Source organism: Phoca vitulina, unplaced genomic scaffold, assembly GCF_004348235.1.
Source record: "Phoca vitulina isolate PV1807 unplaced genomic scaffold, GSC_HSeal_1.0 scaffold2, whole genome shotgun sequence".
Taxonomy (NCBI): domain Eukaryota; kingdom Metazoa; phylum Chordata; class Mammalia; order Carnivora; family Phocidae; genus Phoca; species Phoca vitulina.
This window is the reverse complement of record NW_022589705.1, coordinates 81,201,241-81,224,718: the sequence shown is the minus strand read 5'-3', so window position 1 is coordinate 81,224,718 and position 23,478 is coordinate 81,201,241. Positions and strand designations below refer to the sequence as shown.

General features: G+C 53.7%; 1 protein-coding gene across 1 annotated transcript in view; it reads left to right on the top strand.

Annotated features, from left to right (window-relative positions):
* Positions 1 to 22,651, top strand: part of ZDHHC18 (zinc finger DHHC-type palmitoyltransferase 18) — a 41,621-nt gene extending 18,970 nt beyond the window's left edge. Inside the window, exons 2-8 of the mRNA XM_032390560.1 lie at positions 3,535 to 3,695; positions 15,692 to 15,841; positions 17,351 to 17,488; positions 17,599 to 17,647; positions 18,185 to 18,287; positions 19,696 to 19,808; positions 20,706 to 22,651. Of these exons, the coding sequence (XP_032246451.1) occupies positions 3,605 to 3,695; positions 15,692 to 15,841; positions 17,351 to 17,488; positions 17,599 to 17,647; positions 18,185 to 18,287; positions 19,696 to 19,808; positions 20,706 to 20,823 (762 nt within the window). The 5' untranslated portion in view covers positions 3,535 to 3,604 and the 3' untranslated portion in view covers positions 20,824 to 22,651. The remainder of the gene's footprint in view (positions 1 to 3,534; positions 3,696 to 15,691; positions 15,842 to 17,350; positions 17,489 to 17,598; positions 17,648 to 18,184; positions 18,288 to 19,695; positions 19,809 to 20,705) is intronic.
* Positions 22,652 to 23,478: the final 827 nt, after the last annotated feature.

The window sequence follows — 23,478 nt, the reverse complement described above, 5'->3', positions numbered from 1 at the left end:
AAGGGTCTTTGCTTTCTGTCCCTTCCAGACAACTTCTGAATTTCTTCCGTGTCCTTTGGCTTTATGCTCCCCATTACAAATCTCCTGGCTGCCTTTGGGTCCCCTCTGGGGTCCCCTCTTATCTCTCTAGCGCAGACCTTTCCCCCTTGCTTTCCCCTCAGTCTTTCTCCCTCTAGGCCCTCAGGCAATCTTCCCAAACAGCTCTGGGCCTCTCAGGCCTCCCTCCTCTCTCCAACACCTTCCTTAGCTTCCCCAGCACTTCCCAGCCTTTCCTCAGACTCCGCCAAGCCCCTGCCCCCCACCTCTGACCTCCTGGTTTTCTTTGCCTTCTCAACATTCTGGAGGATACACCCCCCCCCCCCCCCCCCCCCCCCCCCACGGCAGGAACAGCTGCAGGGCCTTGTTATTTCTCCAGAGTCCAGAGTGCTTTGGTGTGACAGGTCTTATTTGCCCCCTTGGGGGCTTTTGATCCCGAGTGACCCAGGATTGGTCCACACAGTATCTCCATTTTCTGGTTGGAAGAGGGGATGCTTGTCACTTCCCAGGGTCGCATTTTTGTATCGGAAGTTTTCCAGCTTGGAAAACTTGGTCTCTAGCTTGAGCCATCTGCTGTGTGAGTCTTTTGCACACACACTCACACTTCCCCTCCTAGTTCTCTCCATCCTTTGTGGTCTTCCTTAACTGTGCGGTGTGGTGAACAACTCCTCCGGAGCCAACAGACCTGGTTCCAGCCCCAGCCCGCACCACCTGCAGACTGCATGACCTCGGGGCAGTCCCTTCACCTCAGAGCCCCAGTGCCCTCGTCTATAAAATGGGGTTTATAATAGGTCATCATGAGGGTGGCACAAGGTCATGTATGTAAGCTTTTAACCAGGAACGAGCACTTAATGCTGGATGCTGCTGTTAGCTGTCGGCTTCACCATAAAGCACTTCCTAAGGGCCTGTGGCCACGCTAAGACTTGGCCACGCTGAGACTTCTACAAAGACACCACCCCCTTTCCAGCTGCCAGATCATGTATCTGCAACCCTGGGTTTCCCCTTGAAGCAAGGTGAGGACTTCGTACGAATTAGCTTCTCCCTTTACCCCTTCCTTTCTGAGTCAGGGTGGATAAGAAGTTCCAGGATAATATAACAAGCAGAAGCTCTGGGGAGCCCCCAGCCTCCAGCATGTTCCCTGGGCTGAGTTTCAGATCCATCTCACTGGGCTGACCCACATGAGTGTTTTGAAAGTTCCTTTTCCAGTAGCCCCGGGGCTGCAGCCTGAGCAGGAGGAAGTTGACCCCTGTGACCCTGCAGCGTGGGGTTCAGTCAGTTCAGAAGCAGGATCTTCTGGGCTGCGTGGGTATCTTGACTGGTGACAGATTTGTCCCCCAGAGAAGGGAGAAAGGAGGACTTCTGGGTTTGGGAGGGCTTGTGAATCATCTCGCCTTGTCTCTGCTCTTCCTCACTTGGGCTGGTGGAGTTGGCAGGAGGGTTTGGGTTTGGGCTGAGAGCACCCCTGGGTCTGAACTGGGGTGAAACCTCAGTAGGGACCAGCACGTGGGAACACTGGAGAGTGAGCAAGCTCACATTCTCCCGTTGCTCTGGGGAAAGAGAGAGTGGCTCTCTAGGGCTTTTTCTTGCTGAGAAGGGTTTTGCTTCATTGTTTGGTTTGGTGGATTATTGCACAGGGCTGTCAGCAGGGTGCCTGGCTTCTGTCCCACTTCCCATGCCACACAGAGGCCAGAGTGCCCCTTTAATTCTAAGTCAGATCCCAGTGCCCCCCCCCCCCCGAATCCTCCCTGGCTCTCCCGAATGAGAGCCAGCGCCCTGATAATGGGCTTCCTTTCTGTCCCTCTCCTCCCACTCACCCCACCTCCCCATGCATCCTCCTCCAGACACATTGGCCTCCTTGCACATTCCTGCCTCAGGGCCTTCGCACTGATTGGAATACCCTTCCTTTAGATGGTCTCATGGCTCAGTCCCTCACTTTTCTTCCCTCCTTCCCTGACTGTCAACATAACAAACCACTCCCCTCCCTCCTATTCCTCTTCCCTGACTACTTGTTCTCTGGAAGCGCTTGCCACCATCTGAACATACTACGTGTATGCTTTCTGCTAGTTTGTTGCCTGTCTCAGTTCTCCTCACTGTTATGTCTTCAGTGCCTGGAACAGGGCCTGGTGTGTAGTAGGCACTCAGTACAGTAAATATTTGTTGAGTGAATGTAGAGAGTATTTGCTGAGGGCCCGGAGGCCCCAGCCCTGTCATTGGCTGGCTACGTGACCTGGGATGTAGCTGTGGGCCTCAGAGTCCCCCTCTATAAAATCAGGGAGCCAGGGCTTGGTGTTTCTGAGGGTTCTACAAGTCTCAGACTTCAAGTCCCCATCCCGCAAAGAGTCTGGCTATCCACAAACTGGCTGATGGTCATGTGGGTGACACAGAGAGCCCAGCTTTGTTTGAGGCTCGGACCTAGGGGCCACTGAGGTGTTTGGAGCAGAATGTGTGGTCCCGTTGGAGCCCTTGGTCTTGGCAGTCTCTGCTCTTCAAGGGAAGGACCTCCCTGGAGGCCAGAGCCTCTGGCGGTGGAGGCTCTGGAAGGAGCGTGCGGACGTCCACAGGTCTGCTTTTTGCAGCTGTGCCAGCTCCTTGGCTGATTCTGGCCTCCCAGTGGCCTGTCGTTTCCCGAGTAGCAGCTCCTCACCCCATCAGGTGCCGCTCTCATCTGGGAGGGAAGACAGCAGACGACAGCAGCTAATCGTGTGGGCAGCCCTCCGAGCCAGCCCGTGCACAGGCTCTTCTCCGGACCAGCTAGGCGCGGGGACCTGAACGCGCTGACTTGGGATGCCAGCCCTTGGATGACAGTGGCAGTGCTGGACCATGCTCTTCCGCCTAACCCCCTTCACCTGGCTGACGCTTTTCATCCTCAGATTTTAGCGTAGGCATTATCTCCTTCAGCCAGACTTTCCTGACTGTTCGGCTGTCTTCCTCTTGCCCGTGTGAGCACACACAGTCCTATGTGGCTCCCTGTCCACAGGCCTGTTTTCCCCACTAGACCAGAGCCTCATGGCGGCTGGGGAACAGCGCCCTTGTTCACTGCTGTTTGGGGAAGGTGTTGCCTGGCATATGTAAGACCTCGCTAAGTATTTGTGGAGTGAGTGAGTGAGTGAACATTTTCATGGATGGTCAACTCAAGCGAGTTGGTAGTGGCTGCCTGAAGCTTTGTGTTTAGAAGGATTCTGAGGCTGCAGCTAAGTGCAGGGGTTAAGAATGCTGGGATCTAGATTCCTCTCCTTAGCTCATATTAAAAAAAAGTGCTGGGATCTATTGATCATGTCTGCTATTGGCTCAGAGGGAAAGCGCAAGGATCACTTAGTGATGGCTGCCCGAGGCCCTGGCCTAGGAGCTGTCCCTCTTCCTCAGGGAAAGGCTCTCTGCACGGATGGGAATGCGGGGTGTTTCTGGGATGACAACACCTGCCTGGTGCTGCAGCCCTGTGCCGCAGGGAGCCCTCTGGGTATCTGCTCATCTCTCTCTCTCTCTCTCCCCGCCCCCCAGCTGTCCCTTCCTGGCCCGCCAGCTGACGCTCGCCATCCCCATCATCGCTGCCATCCTCTTCTTCTTCGTCATGAGCTGCCTGCTGCGGACCAGTTTCACCGACCCCGGGATCCTGCCCCGGGCCACCGTCTGTGAGGCAGCCGCCCTGGAGAAACAGATCGGTGAGGCTCCTACTCGGGCTGAAGCTGTCTCTCTTAGCTCCGCGCTCCTTGATTTGAGAGGAGGCCTGAGTTTCTCTTCCCACACCTTGCCAGACACTGGGGGCGCAGTAGTAAGTAAGGCCGGCTGGAGCGGACACCAGAGTGGAAACACCTGATAAACCAGTGAGCAACGAAGCAAGCAAGAGATGCTGGCAAATGAAGGCTGTGGTGGCCGCCAGCTTAGTACTGAGCGCTCACGGGGGGCCCGGCGGGCTTTTCACCTCTTTACATGCGTGATCTTATTTCATCCCCCAGTAATCCCATGAGACAAGGACTGTTGTTATTCTCCTTTTACTGGTTACATTGAGTCTCAGAGGAGCAAAGTAAGTGGCCCAAGATCACCCAGGAGGTGGAAGAGCTGGGATGAGATCTCATACAGTCTGACCAGAGTCTCTGCCCTTAAACATTCGTGTACTTACTCATTCTCTCGTCAGACATTGGTTGAACCCCTCTTATGTGCCAGGCACTTTTCTAGATGCTGACGATATAGCAGTGAACAAATAGGACAATAATCCCCTGCCCTCTTGGAGCTGACGTTCCAGCAGGAGGAGAAGGACCGTTGGTAATTAAACATCTGGGATGTCAAAGAGGAAAGCAGGGAGGAAGGATGAGAGCTGGGGGAGGGTATATGGTTTTAAATAGGGTGGTCAGGGAAGGCTTCGTGAAGGAGGTGACTTCTGAGCAAAGAAGCAAAGATGTGAAGAGATGAGGAATTGAGCTGTGTGGGTATCTGGAGGAAGAGCACAGGAGGTGTAGGGAGTGGGCTTGTTTAGAGTAGGTGATCTGGGAAAGCTTCGAGGAGGAGGTGGTCCTTGAGAGGAGCCCTGAATGGTGTGATGGGAGCCAGTAATATGCAATCCAGAAATAGTAAAAGCGAAAGCCTGGAGCGGTGAACGAGCTGGTATGTTTAAGAACAGTAGGAAGGCCAGTGTGGCTAGAAAGAACCTGTGCTCCCAGGCGCCACAGACAGCCCTTGATTCCTCTTAGACCAGTGTGGGTCCCCCTGGGAGGCTGGGTGCTGGGGCCAGGGCCTTAATCTCAGCTTGCTCCACCCCAGCTCCTTCCTGCGGAGAAGTGACGTGGCTGTTTGCACACCTCAGGGGTTTCCGGTCCGTGGTCGGTTCCTTCCCCTAACAGAGTGGCTTTCAGACAGGCTTTTAAACATCTAACTGGCCTTGAAGAGACCCGGTAGCCTGTAAATGTCAGAGCCTGCTGCATCCAGCACTGGAAGTCAGTCCACTGATTCTTTGGAGCAACTCAGGAGGGTGGGCAGGAAGAGGGAGGATATTCTCTTGCTCTTTGTTCTGCGTCTCATTCCTCTGCCTAGGCCTGTCCTCGGCCACGCCCTCGGTTGCTGTCTTCCTCTGCCTGCAGCCAGCTTCCTCCCCCCTTGTAACCCTGGGCCGCTCACTGCTTGGCCTCCTAGACCTGACTCTGCTTCCTCAGAATCCTGCAGTCTGACCTGGGCAGTCCACCTGACAACGGGGGAGGCCTGGTGGCAGCCCGTTTCTCCTCCCTCCAAGTTGGGGCTAATCGTGGGCAGGATTATGATCCAGCTCAGCCTGAGCTTGGAGATCTGGCCGCCTGGAATCCTCTGGCCTCCTGTGAGCAGTGTGGGTAATAATAACAACTGTAATCCCCCATGTTTGGGGAGCGCTTGACTGTGTACTGAGTGTTTCCCATCCATTATCCCCACAAAACCTCCCCACAGCCCTGCTGTGCTCATGCAGAAACTGAGGCAGATGAACACACGGCCAGGGAGTGGAGGCATGGAGACGGACTATGTGCCTTGACTCCCAAACCCCTTGCTTTCTCTTCTGAGATGGCCACAGGGACATGTCTCTGGTCTTCGGTGGCCACACTGTCTTCATTCGTATGTCTCAACCCAGGTACTCTGTACTCTGAGATGCTTTCATGACCCCAGTTGGGCCAGACCTTCCATGACACGTTCCCAGAGCTCCTTGTCCTTCTTTTCTTGGCCCTGTGTTGCATGGTGATTGTTACAAAGTTGTTGGGCAGGCCCAGCAGCCTCTCCTGGACAGTGAGGGTCTTGTTCACCTAGTCTGCTGCTTGAGGGTCCAGGGATGTTGGCTGAATGGATGAGCCTCTGTAGAGGCCCTCCTTGCTGTCCCCAGGTGACCGATGGAGAGATAGTTGGAACTTCTCCCAATTAGGCATTATGGCTTTAATCACTTATGTGTTAATTCTATATGCTGACTCCTGAGTACAGGCGGAGGAGGTGGGAGGCCAAAAACAAATCTGATGTTGACCCTGCCTTCGGGCAGTTTCCAGGCTAGCTCAGTCCAAGGTGGCGTGTGACCACACCTGCAGGGGTGACCAGCTGCCCCAGGGACGAGCAGGCTTTGGAAGAGGATCAGAGAAGCCAGGAGCATCTTCTGCCTGGAGGATGTGGAGAGGCTTCATGGAGAGATGCCTTGAGCCAAAGCTTAAGGTTTGGGTGGAGTTCAGGCATGGGAATATGTGTGAAGGGAGCCCTCCCCGCAGGTGGAACAGAGGAGGAGAGGACGGAGGGAGGAGGAGAGGACGGAGGGGGAAGGAGCGGGGACAGGCAGAGAACCCTGAGCAGGCCATATCAGCTGGAACAGGAGGACTGCTTCAAAGAATTAGAGAAATTCTGGTTGGAGAATGGGGTGGAATTAGTCACTTGGGGCCCTAAATGTCAGGGTTGGAGACTTCCCTTTGAGAACAGCTGCCATGCCTGGAAAGTGACATCATTGAGGCCTTTGAACTCTGAAACTTGAACGGGAGCCAGATTTGAGGGTGGGGTCAGGAGGTGTCTAATCAGGGTGAAATATATTTTCTCGAAAAGGACTAAGGTCACAGCCTTTTTGAGAAGGCTGGGGACCAGCTTCGAGGTGGATGGTGCTGTTCATATAAACACGAACTGATGATTACTGGGGCCCATGCAGACTGTGGCTTCTCACTTCGGCCCCATAGGCCAGCAACTCCAGCCCAACAGGCTCTAGCCCAAGGCTGCCGCCCTACAAGGACCGTCTGAGGTGGGCTGACCAGCTCCTTCCAGTCTCGTGTCCTGGGAAACCCCTCAGTCATAGGCAAACCAAGGCGGTTGGTCACCCTGGTCTGAGATCTTGACTTGTCAGCTGGTGACCCATGCAGCTGGGTCTCCCTACAGGGCCATACAGAGTCCAGACACTCTGGGAAGTTGGAAGAGAGGTAAGGGGTGCCAACACTGCCCCCAAGAGGCTCCCAGTCTGATGGGAGACAATAGAAACATCCAGATCAGAGCGACAGACCCTGACCTAGACACGTTTACAGCTCACAGAACAGACATAAGGCTGCCTCTCCCTCCGCCACCACCCAGCAGGTCACGGACCGCAACTTGTCTGTGCCCAGAGTGTCTCCCCCCAGGCCCTTCTGAAGCCCACTGCCCTAGGGCAGACCTGCCCCATTTGCTACCCGGATTGGCTCTGCCGACCAGGCCCCAGCACCTGGCTTCTCCCTGCAATCACAGTTGTCTCTCCAAGACCCAGATGTGGCCCCAGGCCTCCCTGGCTTAGGATTTGGGTGATTCCCTGGTGGCCTCAGCAGCACTTCCTGAAGTTCGGTTATTTGGGTCCAGCCTTTATGATGTTTACGCTTTCTGCATCTCACCTTGTACCTTCATTTCCTTAGTATTTTCCTTTAAGCATTTCGTTTTGAAATGTATCTTTTTTTTTTTTTTTTTAAAGATTTTATTTATTTATTTGACAGAGAGAGACATAGCGAGAGCAGGAACACAAGCAGGGGGAGTGGGAGAGTGAGAAGCAGGCTTCCTGCTGAGCAGGGAGCCCGATGTGGGACTCGATCCCAGGACCCTGGGATCATGACCTGAGCCGAAGGCAGACGCTTAACAACTGAGCCACCCAGGCGCCCCGTTTTGAAATGTATCTTACAAAGAAAGTTTGTATCACCCTTGTAAGCGGAAAGCCTCTTACTCCTAATAGAAGATAATCATCAAAACAAAACATAACAATGTTACAGATTCTTGGTGGTTACACTTGCCTGCAGAAATAGTCACTTTAAGGCCTGATCACAGCTCTTAGGTATTAGAAGTCAAGCGTTTTCCTCTTGATGGAGTCAAAGGCTTGAAAGAAAATTGAAAAGGGGCTAACTTGGGCGCCTGGGTGGCTCATTCGTTAAGCGTCTGCCTTCGGCTCAGGTCATGATCCCAGGGTCCTGGGATCGAGTCCCACATCCGGCTCCCTGCTCGGCAGGAAGCCTGCTTCTCCCTCTCCCACTCCCCCTGCTTGTGTTCCTGCTCTCGCTATCTCTCGCTCTGTCAAATAAATAAATAAATAAATCTTTAAAAAAAAAAAAAGAAAAGGGGCTAACTTTCTGATCCCATGAATCAATGTTACTTAGTGTTGCGGCCAGGAAACAGATCATCTTCCCCCTTCCTGAAAACTTGCCCGCAGAGGTGCGCTCGCTTGCAGGCTCAAGGCCAAGCCCAGCCTACCTGCCCCCGCCCCTGGAGCCCCCAGCCACGCTGTGCGCGTTCACGCCTCTGTGCCTTTGCTTTGTTCACACAGCCCCCTCTACCGCTGTCCCTCTTTCCCTGGTGAGCCAGACGGCTCATTCCTCCTGATCCAGCTTAATTATGCTTCACCTTTTGTTGCTTCCTTGAATGCCGCCTCCAGCCCCCACCCCACACGTTCCCCCTGGGATCGAGTATAGACGCCAGTCATACCATGAATCCTCGAGCTGTGGGTTCGGCCTTTCTATCTCTCATTCCCGTCACCATCTGACAAGTCTGATATGATTATTACTGAGTGAGGAACTGAGGCTCCGAGAGGTTAGGCGGGCTTCCTCAAAGAAACAAGCCAACAGGTGGCCAGGCCAGGTTCCCAAATGAGATCAGGCTGGCCCCAGAGTCACCAGACTTGACTCACAGTGCCTCTTACACGGACTCGGTGATTATCCACTTCACCTGCTCCCTCTGCCCTCAGGCCAAGCTCTTCCTGTGTCCTCCGGCCTGTCCCTCAGCTGGTAGGTGGTGGGCGCTCCATAAGCCTCTGGCATGAACAGAAATGGTCACGTGGGGATTACGGTGACCCACGGCCTGGGCACTGTGGCTGACCTTGCACTGACCTAGAAGCTGGGGAGACCCCACCCTGCCGCTGTTTCCTCCACAGGGGGGGGCAATGGAAGGCCAACAGTCAGGACCCAGCAAGGCGGGTGGCGATCCCGGCCTTCCCTCACGAAAGCCTGCTCGGTAGCTCATGCCGGCCCCCGGGGCCTTCCCCGCCAGCCACGGGGCTTCAGTCACAGACCCAGCCATCTGGCTCTGACTGCAGAATGCCGGCCTGCTCCCCTCCCTGGGCTGTGGTTGCTGTGGAGAGACCCATAGCATGGCCCTTGTGAGGGAGGAAGTGTGGGGAGATTCATTTGCTTCTCACAGGTGTTCAGGGGGAAGAGCCTTGCCCCTCATTACCACATCCCCAGGGGCTTTAGAGCCCCGGCTACGTGCCTGGGGGCAGCAGGAAGGCCTTGCTAGCAGGAAAGGCCTTTTTACGTCTTGGGGGAAAACCCGAAGCAGAAAGCCGTGGAGTAGATCTTAGATTCCCTTAGGGCAGAAATAGCATCTCTTACCACTCTTCTTTTCTTTTTTTTTTTTTTAAGATTTTATTTATTTATTTGACAGAGAGAGAGAGCACAAGTAGGCAGAGCAGTAGACAGAGGGAGAGGGAGAAGCAGGCTCCCCGACGTGGGACTCGATCCCAGGACTCTGGGATCATGACCTGAGCCTAAGGCAGACGTTCAACCAACTGAGCCACCCAGGCGCCCCTCTTCCTTCTTTTCTTCAACAAATATTATCTAGACTAGGTGAACAAAGCAAATGTGGTTTTTTGTCTTGTTTAAAGGAAGCACTAGGCCCAACATGGGGCTTGAACTCATAACCCCGGGATCAAGAGTCGGGGACACTCTACTGACTGAGCCAGCCAGGCACGCCCCCTACCCCCGTTTTTTCCTAATTTTTATTTTTAACTTTCGTTTAAATTTTATTTTTTTATGTATTTATTTATTTATTTATTTATTTATTTTTTTAAGATTTTATTTATTTATTTGAGAGAGAGAATGAGAGAGAGAGAGCATGAGGGGGGGAGGGTCAGAGGGAGAAGCAGACTCCCTGCCGAGCAGGGAGCCCAATGCGGGACTCGATCCCGGGACTCCAGGATCATGACCTGAGCCGAAGGCAGTCGCTTAACCAACTGAGCCACCCAGGCGCCCTATGTATTTATTTTTAAGGTTTTTGTTGTTGTTTTTTGTTTTGTTTTGTTTTTTAGTAGGCTCCACACCATGGAGCCCAAAGCAGGGCTTGAACTCACAACCTTGAGATCAAGACCTGAGCTGAAATCAAGAGTCAGATGCTGAACTGACTGAGCTACCCAGATGCCCCAAGATTTTATTTTATTTTATTTTATTTTATTTTATTTTATTTTATTTTATTTTATTTTATTTTATTAAGTAATCTCTATACCCAGTGTGGGGCTCAAACTTATAACCCTAAGATCAAGAGTCACATGTTGTACCGACTGAGCCAGCCAGGAGCCTTTAATTTATTTTTTTTAAAGGAACCATATTTGACTTATCTGTATGTACTTGCCTCTTCTCCCCTCACCTGCCACCCCCAGGCCTTGTACAATATCTTGACATAGTAGTTGGTAATGTCTGAGAGAATGTTTGGAAGACAAGGGTTCTAATTTCAGCCCCACCTTATACATACTATTGGAGTGAAGTCCGTGTCCTCATCTGTAAAATGTGGGTACATACCCCCTTGCCCAGCCCAGAGCATCTTTGGTGCATCAAGTGAGACAGGGAATATCAGTGCACTTTGAAAATTGTTTGTCTCTATTGAAACTTAAGAGGCGGAGCCTTGTGGTCAGGAATGGCAGAGGGACTTGTCTGGCACTAATAAGCTGTTGGCAGGAATGCGTGGAGGAGGAGTCCAGCGCCGGGGTTGGTTTGCATGAATAAACAGTGGGACAGGCTGAGGGGCATCCCTGCAAGGCCTCCTTTGACCCAACTTGGTGAGGGCCCTGGTGCATCTGGGGGGCTCCCTTGCTCCAGGGGGACACTTTCTCCCCCGCCCCCGGCTCTTAGCAGCCCAAGGAAGTTGGGTGTGCAGAGCTTTACTTCCTCTTTCTCTGCGTTCTCGAGAGGAGGAAGCCTGGTCCCCGGAGGCCACAACATACTGGTAGGAGTCCCCTCCCTGCCTGGGGGCCTGTGGGAACCCAAGTGAGGATTCCAGGAATTTCCTCCTCCTCTTTCCTCAGGTGGGTCTGTGGCTGCCCTTCACTCACGGATGAGTTGGGTTCTGAAGTTTGGTAAATAAGTTGTTTGGAATATAGTTTTTCTATGGGAAGAACAATAATAATAATGGCTAGTGTTTATTCAGCCCTGGCCCAGTGCTAGATGTTTTGCTAATAAGCCCACTTGCTGAGTTCTCGCTTCATCTTCCTTTACAACACTAGGAGGCAAGTTTGATTATGTCCCATTTTCTTTTTTAGCAGATGAGGGCACAGAGAAGTTAAGCCACTTGACCCATATCACATAACTAGTTGCGGTTGGGCCACATACATATCTGTCTGGCTTCAAAGCTTGTGTCCAAGCCTGGAAGCCAGCAGTGGGCAGGGACGAGAGCTGGACCTGGGGCCCATGGGGTAGGGTTACAGGTTGGGTTTGGAGTAGCACCAAGAGTTTTGGAAAGAGGTGGAGAACGGTGCAAGCTGGAGTGTCCCAGCGTGAACTGTGTGTCAGGACTGAGGCTCCTGTGAATCTCGCCCCGGGCTCAGGGCTGTCCTGCATCGCACTGAGCCCCCGCCACAATCCTGTGAGTCTGAGACTGTCTTCTCTCCACTTGACGGATGAGGAAGCCGAGGCTCCGGGAGGTGAAGGGACTTCCTTCGGTAGCGAGTGGGCAGCAAAATCATGTTTCAAACCTAGTGTTGCAGACTCCGGAGCCCGTGCCAGCACAGCTGTTAGTAAGTACTCACCAAGCGCCAGTTCCTTTCCAGGTACTATTTCTGATCCTTCTATAAGCCTTCCAGCCTGTTGTTATTTGTCTGCTTTTTCACATGCAACCACAGGCTCACAGAGGTTCAGTCCCCTCCCTGACGGCACTAGCTCGGGAATGGAAGGGTCAGGATTTGAACTCTAGGCCTGCCTGAGTCCACAGCGTGTATTCTCTCCTCTTTGCCTGCTCCCCGATGGCTCATAGGCCTGGGACTGCCTGTTTCTCCCACCAGCCCTGCCCTCAGCGGGCATGCGGTCTAGGGGGAGAGCCAGCGTCCCCGTACACAGCAGCCCCATCACAGCCCAGCAGGGAGCAGGCGCTGGGTGTGAGGCACAACAGCCCCCATGGCAGCAGTGCTCGGAGAAGCTTCTGGAAGACTGGACAGGGAGCAGGAGAGTCCTGGTGAGCAAGGAGAAGGCAGGGGCCAGGGCTTGGTCGGAACAGGGGCAGGAAGCTGAAGCTGCAGGGACTCGGGGAGGAGTGGTGGGAGAAAAGCCAGGAGCAGAGGTCGGGCCCAATTGTGGAGGGTCCTAGTATCAGGACAGGAAGTTGTCCTTTATCTGGTTTTTAGGGGAGGCCAGTGAAGGGTTGTAACTCAAAAGGGGTTATTTAGAGAAATGTGGTGGTGTGTGCAAGGGGGGTTGGAAGGCAGAGGGGCTGGGAGCAGGGAGCCTTCTGGGGAAGCTGTTTGGTGATAGGGGCCTGGGTTAGGGCATTGGGAGGAGAGTGAAAGATTATGAAGGAAGATCCTGACGAGGCCTAGCGACTGGCCGTGAAGGGGTAAGGGAGAAGGAAGGGTCTGCAAAGGGTCTCCAAACGGAGTTTCCCTGCCTCTGCAACTCGCTGGCTCTGTGGCTTTGGGTAACTTCCCTAACCTCTCTGGGCCTGTTTTCTCACTTGTAAACTGAAGGGGTTAGAAGAGAAGCAGGCAGTGAAGGGACAATTTTCAAGTGTTCACTCTGTGCTAGGGGCTGTGTTAGATGTTCTTTGAGGTTCTTTCCAGCTCTTGGACTGTGCTGCTGGCAGAAATAAGGAACCAGGCAGGGTTGAATAACACTCATTGTGACACTTTAAAATTTAAAAAAGACCTCAAACCCAAGTTTTTGGAAACTTGGGTTCACATCTGGGTTCTGCCACTTCCTAGCTGGGAGTGGCCTCGAGCACGTCACTTCACCTCACTGAAAAGTCTCCTTAACTGTGACCTAGAGGTGGTAATGATAACCTTACCTCCTGGGATGTTCTCGGGGTTCAAGAAGATAATGTATGCAACGTGCTCAGCATATAGTAGGTGCTCAGTGAAGTGTTTCCTCTTCCTTGCCTCTTCCTTTCTTTCTCTTTATAATTCTGTGCGCTTCTTCAGTGTTTACTTTGTGCCACTTAACGTATATTAACTCATTTAACCCTCACAACAGCCCTATGATGGGGGTACTGTTATTATCCACATTTCAGTGATCAAGGAAACAGAGGCACAGAGAGATTAAATGACTTGCCGGTCGGACATCTAGCATATGCTGTCGTTAGGAGAAACCCAGCTAGTGAGAGGTGGAGCCAGGATTCATGCTCCGTTCTACCCGTTCCTCCCATCTTACAGGTGAGAAAACCGAGGCTCAGAGAAGTTCACTTGACTTCAGCAGGTCTGGCAAAACCAGGGTTCAGAGTGTGTCCACTGACCTCACACCCCCTGCCCTTTACCCTGCTGCCGGTTTTAGAGAAGAAACGTTCGGGTGCTGAGCTCCATTTTAAACACACGGTGGTTGGGGTGATGGTGAACAGCCTAGCAAGAGTCTGTTTGGTAACTGGAATGTGAGACCCAAGTCCGTTTGCTCCACTGATGCATGCCAGGCGCCTAGAATAGTGCCTGGCCCCTGGTAGGCAGTCCGTAAGTTATTGCTGGAGGCACGTGGCCAAACTGGAGATGCTGTCTGGGGAGTGCATTCAGTAGAAGCAACAGCTGGGAACATTGCTAAGGGCTGGGGATCACAAGCAGCCTCATGGGACTGTCAGAATTCTGTCCAGGAAGGAGCCACTGCTTTGGGGACTTTGGTCCTTTGAGGCCTGGGGGACCAAGAGGTTCAGTGGGTAGAATTGTGGGCTTTTGCATGTGGCAGACCCGGGTTCGGATTCCTGTTCACCCGCATCTGAGCTTCATGACCTCGGACAAGTTACTTAAACCTCTTTTTGTTAAGTTTTCACTGAAGAATAATGGGCTTACAAGATGTGTACAAATCATAAGTGTTCTGTTTGTTGAGTGTTCACAAACCGAACACACACATATAATCAGCACCCAGATCAAGAAACACTATATGAGCAGTGTCCCGGGACCCTCCCCCACACCCTTGTACATGTCAGGTCTGTTTCTGGATTCTCTTTTCTGTTCCATTGATCAGCATTTCTACCCTTGCACCCAAACCAGGCCTTCTTAAGTACTAGAGCTTTATCATTAGTCTTGAGATCTAGTCATATAAGTCCTTTAGCTTTTTCCTTCAAGAATGCCTTGGCTATTCATGGCTCTTTGCATTTCTGTATAAATTTTAGATTGAATTTGTCAATTTCATCTCCCCCAAAAAACATACTGGGATTTTTTTTTTTTTTTTTTTAAGATTTTATTTATTTATTTGACACAGAGAGACACAGCGAGAGAGGGAACACAAGCCAGGGCAGAGGGAGAGGGAGAAGCAGGCTTCCCGCGGAGCAGGGAGCCCGATGTGGGGCTCGATCCCAGGACCCTGGGATCATGACCTGAGCCGAAGGCAGATGCTTAACGACTGAGCCACCCAGGCGGCCCATACTGGGATTTTTGACTTGAATTATGTTGATGTACAGATTGATTTAGGGAGAATAAATCCATTTCTAATGCTGAGTCTTTTAATCCATGAGTACAATATATTTCTGCATTTCTTTTCCACTTAAAATTTCTATTATGAAAAATTTCAAATATACAGAAAAGTGGGAAAATACAATGAATTTCTACATGTTCACTATCTAAATAGTTGTTATTAGTGTCTCTTATTTATATCTTATATACTTATAATTTCTTTCTTTTTTCTTTAATTTTTTAAAAGACTTTATTTTTAAGGAATCTCTACACCCAACATGGGGCTAGAACTCACAATCCCAAGATCAAGAGTCACATGCCCTTCTGACTGAGCCAGCCAGACACCCCTATGCTTATAATTTGTAAACCATTTCATAGTAAATTATAGACATTATAGACACTTTATCCATAAATACTTCAACATGTGTCTCCAAAATCTAAAGACAGCCTCCTGCATGACCACAATTCCATTATTACAGCTAGGAAAATTAATAGCTCCCAAATTTCTAACCTATATTCCTTTTTCCCCAGTTCCCCACCAAATGTCTTTCTTGTTGCTGTGTTTTGTTTTGCTTTTCAAAACGGGATCCAATCTAAGATCGTGCATTGCATTTGTTCGTGTCTCTTAATTTAGAGCCATCTCCTTCTCTTTGTAAGTGACATTGATTTTGTTAGAGATCAGGCCAGTGGTCTTGTAGGCATCCCACATTCTGGATCTGATTGCTTTCTCATAGTGTTGTTTACTTTGTCCTTCCATCTCCTGAACCTCCTGGAAACTGGAACTTAGCTCGGGCTTGACTAGATTCAGATAAACCTCCCTAAGTCTTCCCAGGGTCTCCTTCTCAAAGTTGTATACGGCCGGTGGTGCGTGAGCCGGTGTATAAAGCTTTAGCACAGGGCTTGGCACGCAGCAAGTTTCGGTAGGCGGTAGCAGATCTTCACAGTTGTCCCCGCCTTGGGCCTGCATTTTATCCCAGTGGCTTGTTCCCAGGAAGTGGTTTCCTGAAGGCTTCGCTTGTCCCCGCTAGGGAGCAGTGGCTTCTCCCCAGCCGGGGCTCTTGGCTCCGGGCTCGAAGATCCCCCATCTCCCTCTCCTCCCACCCTCAGATAACACAGGCAGTTCCACATACCGGCCACCCCCTCGGACCCGGGAGGTGATGATCAACGGGCAGATGGTCAAGTTGAAGTACTGCTTCACCTGCAAGATGTTTCGGCCACCACGGACGTCACACTGCAGTGTCTGTGACAACTGTGTGGGTAAGTGGGAGGCAGCAGGGAGTGATGCAGGGAGCCCTGGAGACAGGGGAGTCACTCATGGGGGTGAGGCTGTGTCTCAATCAGCCAGAGCTGGGCAGGAAGTCTGCTTCACCCAAATTCGCTCGGACCGAGGAGGGGCTATAGGGAGAGGCGCAGAGTGTGACCAGTGGTATCTTGGCTTCAGCCCAGGATTGGTAGATTCTTTTCCCCCAGCTCTGAAGTATGGGGCAGATACAGAGAGGCCCTGGACCCTTCTTCCAGGCCTCAGCCTGGTTCTCAGTAGGTCCAAGCTTCCAGGAACCAGAGACTGGAGCAATAACATTCTAGATACTTTGGGGCCAGAAAGAGAATGATTTATCATCCAGTGGCCCAGGGCCAGCTATACTGAATGACTTTGGATCTGATTCCCAGGGTTTGGGAGGGACAAGAATCTGGGAACAGAGGAGTTCAAGCTGGTAAGGTGGAGAGGATGTAGCCAGGATTGGAAGCTAAGCTCCTGACCCACAATTGCAGTGGTTGCTGGGGAACCAGAGACTGTTTTGTCTCCTCTTCTTGCTCGCCAGAGGCCAGACAGCCCTGATGGGGACTGGGGGTGTGCCCCTGGGAGGGTGTCATAAGGGAAATGCTATGTAAGAGGACCCAGGCAAGCTGAGCCATGGTGACTGTGTATGGTCTCCAGGCAGTGAGCTCATCACACTAGCTCAGCGCTCCCCGAGTGAGAGAACAGCAGGGAACACCCATGACAGTAGGCAGGGAAGTGGGTGACTCAGTGAGTGTTATTCATCCCTGAGGATCCACCCCCCCACCCCCCCACCCCCCCGTGAAGAGTGCTGGCCATGGTGTGAGGCCTGCAATGGGCTTGTGATCCATATTCTCACAGAGGACTTTCCTTACCAGTCTGGGTGTGATCCGGGCCTTTCATGCCAGCTCTCCGCAAGTGACAGAGCAGCCCAGCCCCTCCCTGGGCCTCTAGTTCTAGAGCAAGGAATGGGGATCCTTGGTGGTTGGCATGTGGCCAGGGTCATAGGCCAGGCAACAAGTACTTTTTTGTGGATCTTTGTACCAGGCACTGCTGGACCCTAGGGTTCAGCTCAGTGTGAGGCCAAAACAGGCCCCCTCATGGAGTTTACAACTGAGCAGGGGTCCTTGGCCAGGCCACTAGTTACCAATAAGTATGTAAACACATGGGCCAAGAGCTGCAGATAAGGAACGGGGCGGATAACAGAGGGCCCTCACCTTGTCTGGGATCAGAGGCTTTCTTAAGGAAGTGGCTTTGCAGCTGAGTCATGAAGGGGGAATTACCCTTAACCAGGTGAAGAGACAGCGAATGTGGGGCAGTAGGAACCTGTGCACAAAGGTCCAGAAGCAGGGAGCGTCCGAGGAATGGTGGGTGGGTGCGTGCAGAGAGCCTGGCGGGGAGGAAAGCCCCAGCCGTGGCGTGAGGCCTCTGAACACCTGTGCTGGTCGCAGGCCAGGGACACTAACCCGTCTCCCCTGGCCCTTTTCCAGAACGGTTTGACCATCACTGTCCTTGGGTGGGCAACTGTGTGGGGAGACGGAACTACCGCTTCTTCTACGCATTTATTCTCTCCCTCTCGTTCCTGACGGCCTTCATCTTCGCCTGTGTGGTCACCCACCTGACGCTGCGTGAGTTGGGGTAGGGGGCAGGGGCAAGCGGGATGGGGCGCCAGCAAGCTCAAGTCAGGGGGCTGTGGTAACTCTCCGAGCTGTGCCCTGTCCTGTTTTTTCTTGCCCAGGCTCTCAGGGAAGCAACTTCCTCTCCACTCTGAAGGAGACACCAGCAAGATATCCTTTGTCATCTGGTGGATGCCCTGGTGGGAGCAAGGCCCCTTCACTGGGGTGGGTTCCCACACCTCCTATAAACAGAGGGGAATGGTGTAGAGCCAGTGTTTGTCCTCAAGAGTAATCCGCTGTACCAGCTGCTTCTGTTCCTGCCCGGGCTAGAACTGATCCTAAGTGGCCTGAGCAGGGGCCTGGGGTGTCCAAGAACTCTGAGGAGTCCCACAGTCCCTGTCTTCCCTTAAGACACCAAGCTTCCTGGACCATGTCCTATATGGGGTTCTGGGTGCCTGGAATCCTCATTTCCCTCTACTGTCCATTACCCATCCTGCTCTTGAAGGGGCTCCCAAGCCCTCCTTAGGGCCCAGGAGGTGATCCTGCTGAGAAATGGTGAGTGGGCCACAGGAAGGTTACAAACTCCCTTCCTTTCTGAGGAAATAGCTCATGGAAGGATAGGTGAGAAAGGCAGAGCGTGGCAAGCTCCCAGGCTCAAGGGAGGCTCCCGGCCCTGTCCCCGTGTGCGTCCTTGACCCCCGTGCTCACTGTGCTGGAGTTGGTGATCTGCTTCTTCTCCATCTGGTCCATCCTGGGCCTCTCAGGGTTTCATACTTACCTCGTCGCCTCCAACCTGACAACTAACGAAGATGTGAGTAAGGCTGGATCCTGGGCAGGGTCCTGGGAAGGAGGCAGGGCTGAGGGAGCCTGGGGCGGCCACCGTGCAGCCTGACTCTCGGCTGCTGGGGTGACATGGGTGGAGACATTGCCTTCCAGCTCTCACAGCTTGGCCCCGGGAGACCCAGTGCAGGCTTCGAAGACCCCGTGTGCCTGGGCCCCCGGCGCGGGCTTTCCCGCTAACCGAGAGGCAGTGCTGCGCCGTAAGCCATTACGTTAGCCCGCGTGTGCCTGTTTCCAGGGTTCTTTTGGGGTCCTTTTGCCAACTCTGAAGCAGAAGGAAAAGGGATGCTTTTCTCCCGTTTGGTGGCTGAGTGAGCCCCAAGGTCACACAGCTGGAAAGGGACAGAGCCAGGGCTGGGGCCGGAAGCCACGGCTCAGCTTCCTGTGCCCCCCACCACACTGCACTCGGAGACTGTCAGGGTGTCCCTGGGCTCCCTTACCGAGGGGGACAGCGAGGACAGGACCGGGAGGCCGTCTTGCAGCCCTCTACCAGCAAGCATTGTTTGAGCACCCCCTGTGTGCCCAGCCCGTGGGCCAGACCTGACCTCCCCTTCCTGTTCTCGCAAACACTAAGGAAGCACATGAGAGCATCTGTGCCTCGGCCGCCGTCACATATGCTCAGAGGCCCGTGACCAACAGAAAACACATTTTTTGACCTCAGCCTCTCATTCCGGGAAACAAAACTGAGCACTCATGTTGGGGTATCATGTGCTGGATGATTGGTACAGAGCAGAAATGACATCAGCCAGCATCTCCCAAGGTGGTTTCGTGGGTGCTAGTTCTTCAGCATGTTACTGGGGGTTAGGTAAAAAGATGTGTGGTGGCCAAGTAAGTTTGGAAAACTCTGGGCTAGAGTCAGGCAGGTATCCTTCCTTGCTAGACTCCCCGGTGCCTTTGATCTGGCTTTGCGGATCTAGAGACGGGCAGGATCTCATCGAATGCCCCACTGATGGTGTCAGAGTTCCCTGTTTTTCAAATGAGGACTGAGATTCAGAGAAGTGGCCTCTCCAGGGTCATCAGTGTGTCGGTGGCAGGGCCAGGGTTCACAGCCAGGTCAGCCTGAGCCCCGTCCCCTTGCACGACCTTCACTCGTAGGTGGCTGGCCAGAGAAGAGGATGCACCCAAAAGGTTGCCTTTGGAGGCTTCTCTGGCTGGGCTCTGTTTTCTGTCCTGATGAGGGCTTCTTCCTCTCTGCCAGGTCCCCCCACATCCAGCAGTCCCCCACACTCACTGAATAGCCCGGGTTAAAGATACATCCCCTCCAATAGTCTATCCAGAATTGGTTTCAGAATTCACCAGTTTTTCCCAGCCTCTAGACCTCCCTCCTAAAAAATGGAAGCAAGGGAGGTACCTGACTCAGACCTCCTTCCTGCTGGCAGATCAAAGGCTCGTGGTCCAGCAAGAGGGGCGGTGAGGCCTCCATCAATCCCTACAGCCATAGAAGTGTTATCACCAACTGCTGTGCTGTGCTCTGCGGCCCCCTACCTCCCAGGTAAGCCAGGGGTAGCGGGGAGAGGTCCCAGGGCCTGGCCTGGCCAGTGCAGGGCAGCCCTGTGAGTCCACACCTCTCAAAGAGGTTCTGGAAGCAGGAGACCTCTCCTCACAGCACGGAAACCCTCTGCCCACCATCCCCTGCAGAGTGTACTCAAGGCATTTGTCACGTAAAAGAATTCTGTGTAATTAATAACCTATGCTCATTGTAGAAAAAAATTAAGTACAAAATATTAAGAAGAGTATTAGATATCACCTGTAATCTTGTTCGCCAGGGATCACCACAGTTAATGTTTGGGCCACGCTTGAGCAACTCTGCCCTTCTGGTGCTGATGGCCTCTTCGGGTGGGGCCTCCATCCTCCCTCCTGACGGGAGAGCCCTGGTGGCTCAGACCTGCTGGGAAGTGCCCCTCTGTCTGCACACCAGGGGGCGCCAGAGCGCCAGAACAGCTGTTAAATTGCAGTGGACGCTGCGGGAACAAGACTTCGCACACTGTCCACCCCCACCCCACCAGCTTCTCCTGCCTGATAGGCCCGTCATGCTTGCCGTGGGGGTGGGGGGGGTGACAGTGGGCATCGCACTATTTCCAAATGCCCTTTCGTCCTGCTCTTCCCCTTCCCCGCAGCCTGGCTCTGTGGCAGCCAGACAGCAAAATGGGCTGCTTTGAATTAACAGGGAATAAATCCGGTGGCCAAAACCAGGTGTCCAGAGTGCAGAGCGGGCCCTTCTGGAAGGGAAGGGTCTTGAGCCCCCAACTGGAGATCAACTCCCCTTTCTCAGGGTTTCCAGGACTGGGTCTTTCCTTGGCTGGGAAATGGCCTGTGCCATTCGGCCCCCCGGCCTGGATCACCGGTGTTGGGCGGGGGCCCTCACATGTCCCCTCTTGTGTTTTGGAAGCCTGATTGACCGAAGGGGATTTGTGCAGTCTGACACCGTGTTGCCCTCGCCCGTCAGAAGCGATGAGCCAGCCTACGGAGCCAAGCCCGACGCCAGCATGGTAGGAGGCCACCCCTGAACTGGGCTCAGTACTTGCCACCTGCTGGCCTGTCCACCCCTCTGCACTCACCTGCCGCCCTCCACACCTGCCGGGACCCTCCCCATTCCACCCACGGGAAGCAGAGCCGCCAAAGACTCTTTCGTATTTATTTCCCACCCTGCGTGGCTTTCCCCACACCTCCATGGCTGTACCCTCTGCTCCCCAAACCCAAGTTCCCACAGCCTTGGGCCCTAGATCCCCCCAGCTGATCAGTGGCAGGAGTGACAGGAGAGAGAGGCCAGGGCCCCCGAGGCCGCGAGGGGACCGTGCCACGTCTCTGCCTGTGCCAGGGCAAGCCCTGTGTGAGTGAGGGTGCTGACTGAGTGCGATGCCTCCCAGGTAGGGGAGCTGCTGGGCTCTGCTCAGCCCGGGTCCTGGCGGTGAAGCAGGACCCACGAGCATTCGGCTCTGGACAGCAGGCTATAGGAGAGGATGCCTCCTCCATGGGCTGCTTTGGTTTGTGGGCTCCTTCATTCTCTTTGTGATGACCATTGTTCTTCCATTTTTGTTCTTGTTTTTTATATGGGGTTGGCCAGTGGGATAGAGCTGGGGTTCCAGATAGAAAGGGCAGAGGTGGGGGCGGGTGGGGGACAGCCTGTGTCAGAGGAAGCTACCCAAGACCTCAGCTCCTGCATGATTCCTGGGCAGCACACTAGGAAGTGGGGGCCTTGCCCCCTCGCTACCCATGGAGGGTTCTCTGAGGGATCCCAGTCTGGCGCCCCACCTCTCTCCCAAGTCCGTTCTTGGGCTGGGCGGGTTACACTCATGCTGGCAATACTTGAAACGGGTTTATTAATGCTGGGTATTTTGCACAATTTTATAGACCTCTTTTCTACGTAGCATTTTTTAAATGGAAGAAGAAAAAAAAAAGCCACATTGCTCTCTGTGTAGTGCCAGGTTAAGGATTATCAGAAGGCAAGTTGGTTTTAATAAATTTATAAGAGAACTTCTGGCTGGGGAGTGTGTGTGAGTGTGTATGTGTGTGTGTGTGTTCGCATGTGCCCTTGTGTGAATGAGGCTGGCTCCCACTTCCCTACACCCCCTGGGCTGCCCCTCTCCCCGCCATCCCCCTCGGGTGTCAGCGAGCAGCAGCAGGAGCAGCCTGAGCTGTGGCCACAGGGAGCCCGTGCCTGGATCACAAGAGACCCCTGGGTTGTCGCTGCAGCTCAGCCCCCGTCCTCCTGCCTTTCCTTCCTCCTTGGACATTAGGAAGCCTGGGACCTGCCCAGACAGGCTGAGGCTGGGCGGGGCGGATGGGGTAATGGCTGGGGGGAGCGGCTGCCATTCTACAAGCCACACTCCCTCCTCTGGGCTCTGAGTATGCGACCTAGTGCCAGTGGCTAGAGGACGGGGAGTCTCTGCCCACTGGAAGACTCCGTCCAGAGAAAAGGGAGGAAAGAGCAGGGTGGTCCAAGAGGCGAGTGAAGGTCGGCCTAAATCTGGGCCAGAAACTCAAAGGATGTCCCTTCTCTGCTGGAAACTATAGCTTCTTGTCAAAATAGGAAATTATTCTGTCCCCCTCCTTGGCCCTTCAGGTGGCCTGAAGCCCTGGGAAAGTGACGAGGAAGTCCTCGCATCTTGCCCTTCCTTGCTGCAGAGGCTAGTGGGTCAGAGGCAGCTGAGAAATGGCAGTCCCAGAGGGTCGCCTCTGGGAGAAGCAGCTCTGCCCTAGTGGCAGGACCCTGGGCCATGCTACAGCGGTGCTGGGAAGTGGGGAGGGAGCTGGCTAGAGGAGGGGACTCCCACCTGCCTTTTATTTAAGCCAGTATTCTTTGTTCCTGCTTGTAATAAAATTTTTGTTTTTAAGAGTTGATTTGCTTGGGTTTGGTTTTTGTTTGCTCTTTCTTTGCTGAGGCTCCAACTGGCAAACTTGGTCTTCCCTGGGGAGGCAGAAGGCAGGAAGCCCAGTGATATGGTTAACGTTCTCCTCTCCTGGCTGAGTCTGTCTGCTGGAGGCCGGGCAAGGGGGCGAGGCCCCCGTGAGCATGTAAGAAGAGGCCATCCTGTCCCCTCTTGGTCCCCTCTACTTTCCCCTGCCTCAGGGACTTAGAGACTCCCAAGTTCTTCCTCGTTGCTGTGTTTCCACTCTGACCCCCCAGGGACTGCCCAGCTAAGAAAAGGTTTCTGAGACAGTAGGTTCCAGTTTGTGAGCCGGAGCCTCCCTGGCCCCCAGCCCCACCTGGGCACAGGGCCCAGCCAGACGACTCCTAACACTGGCCCGCCTCTCTGGTATCTCCCCCAGGAGGACACCTGTCAGGATTTTGCCATCTCCTGCTCAGCCTGAGGGGAGCTACCAGGCCTCTTTGCAGAGGGTTAGCTGGTAAGACCGAACCTCCCCGTCAGCCAGCACTGCCCGCCCCCCTCACACACCGTCTCATCCTCATCGCATGCCTCGCCAACCCCACGGAGCCCATTCATCTGTCTGGTGTGTGGTGTGGTGTGCGTGCTGGCGGTGGTAGGGCCGCCAGGGCTTCCCCCCCAAACAGAAGGATCGGGGCGTGAGGGCAGGGCTAAGAGCCCAGCCCTGCTCTGGACTGAGGAAGTAGCTTCACGCAGAGCAGCTCTCCCACTGGAGCAGGAGGCGAAGGGCGAGGCTGGGGAGAGGGGGGCGTACCCGCTCCGAGCGGCTTGGGC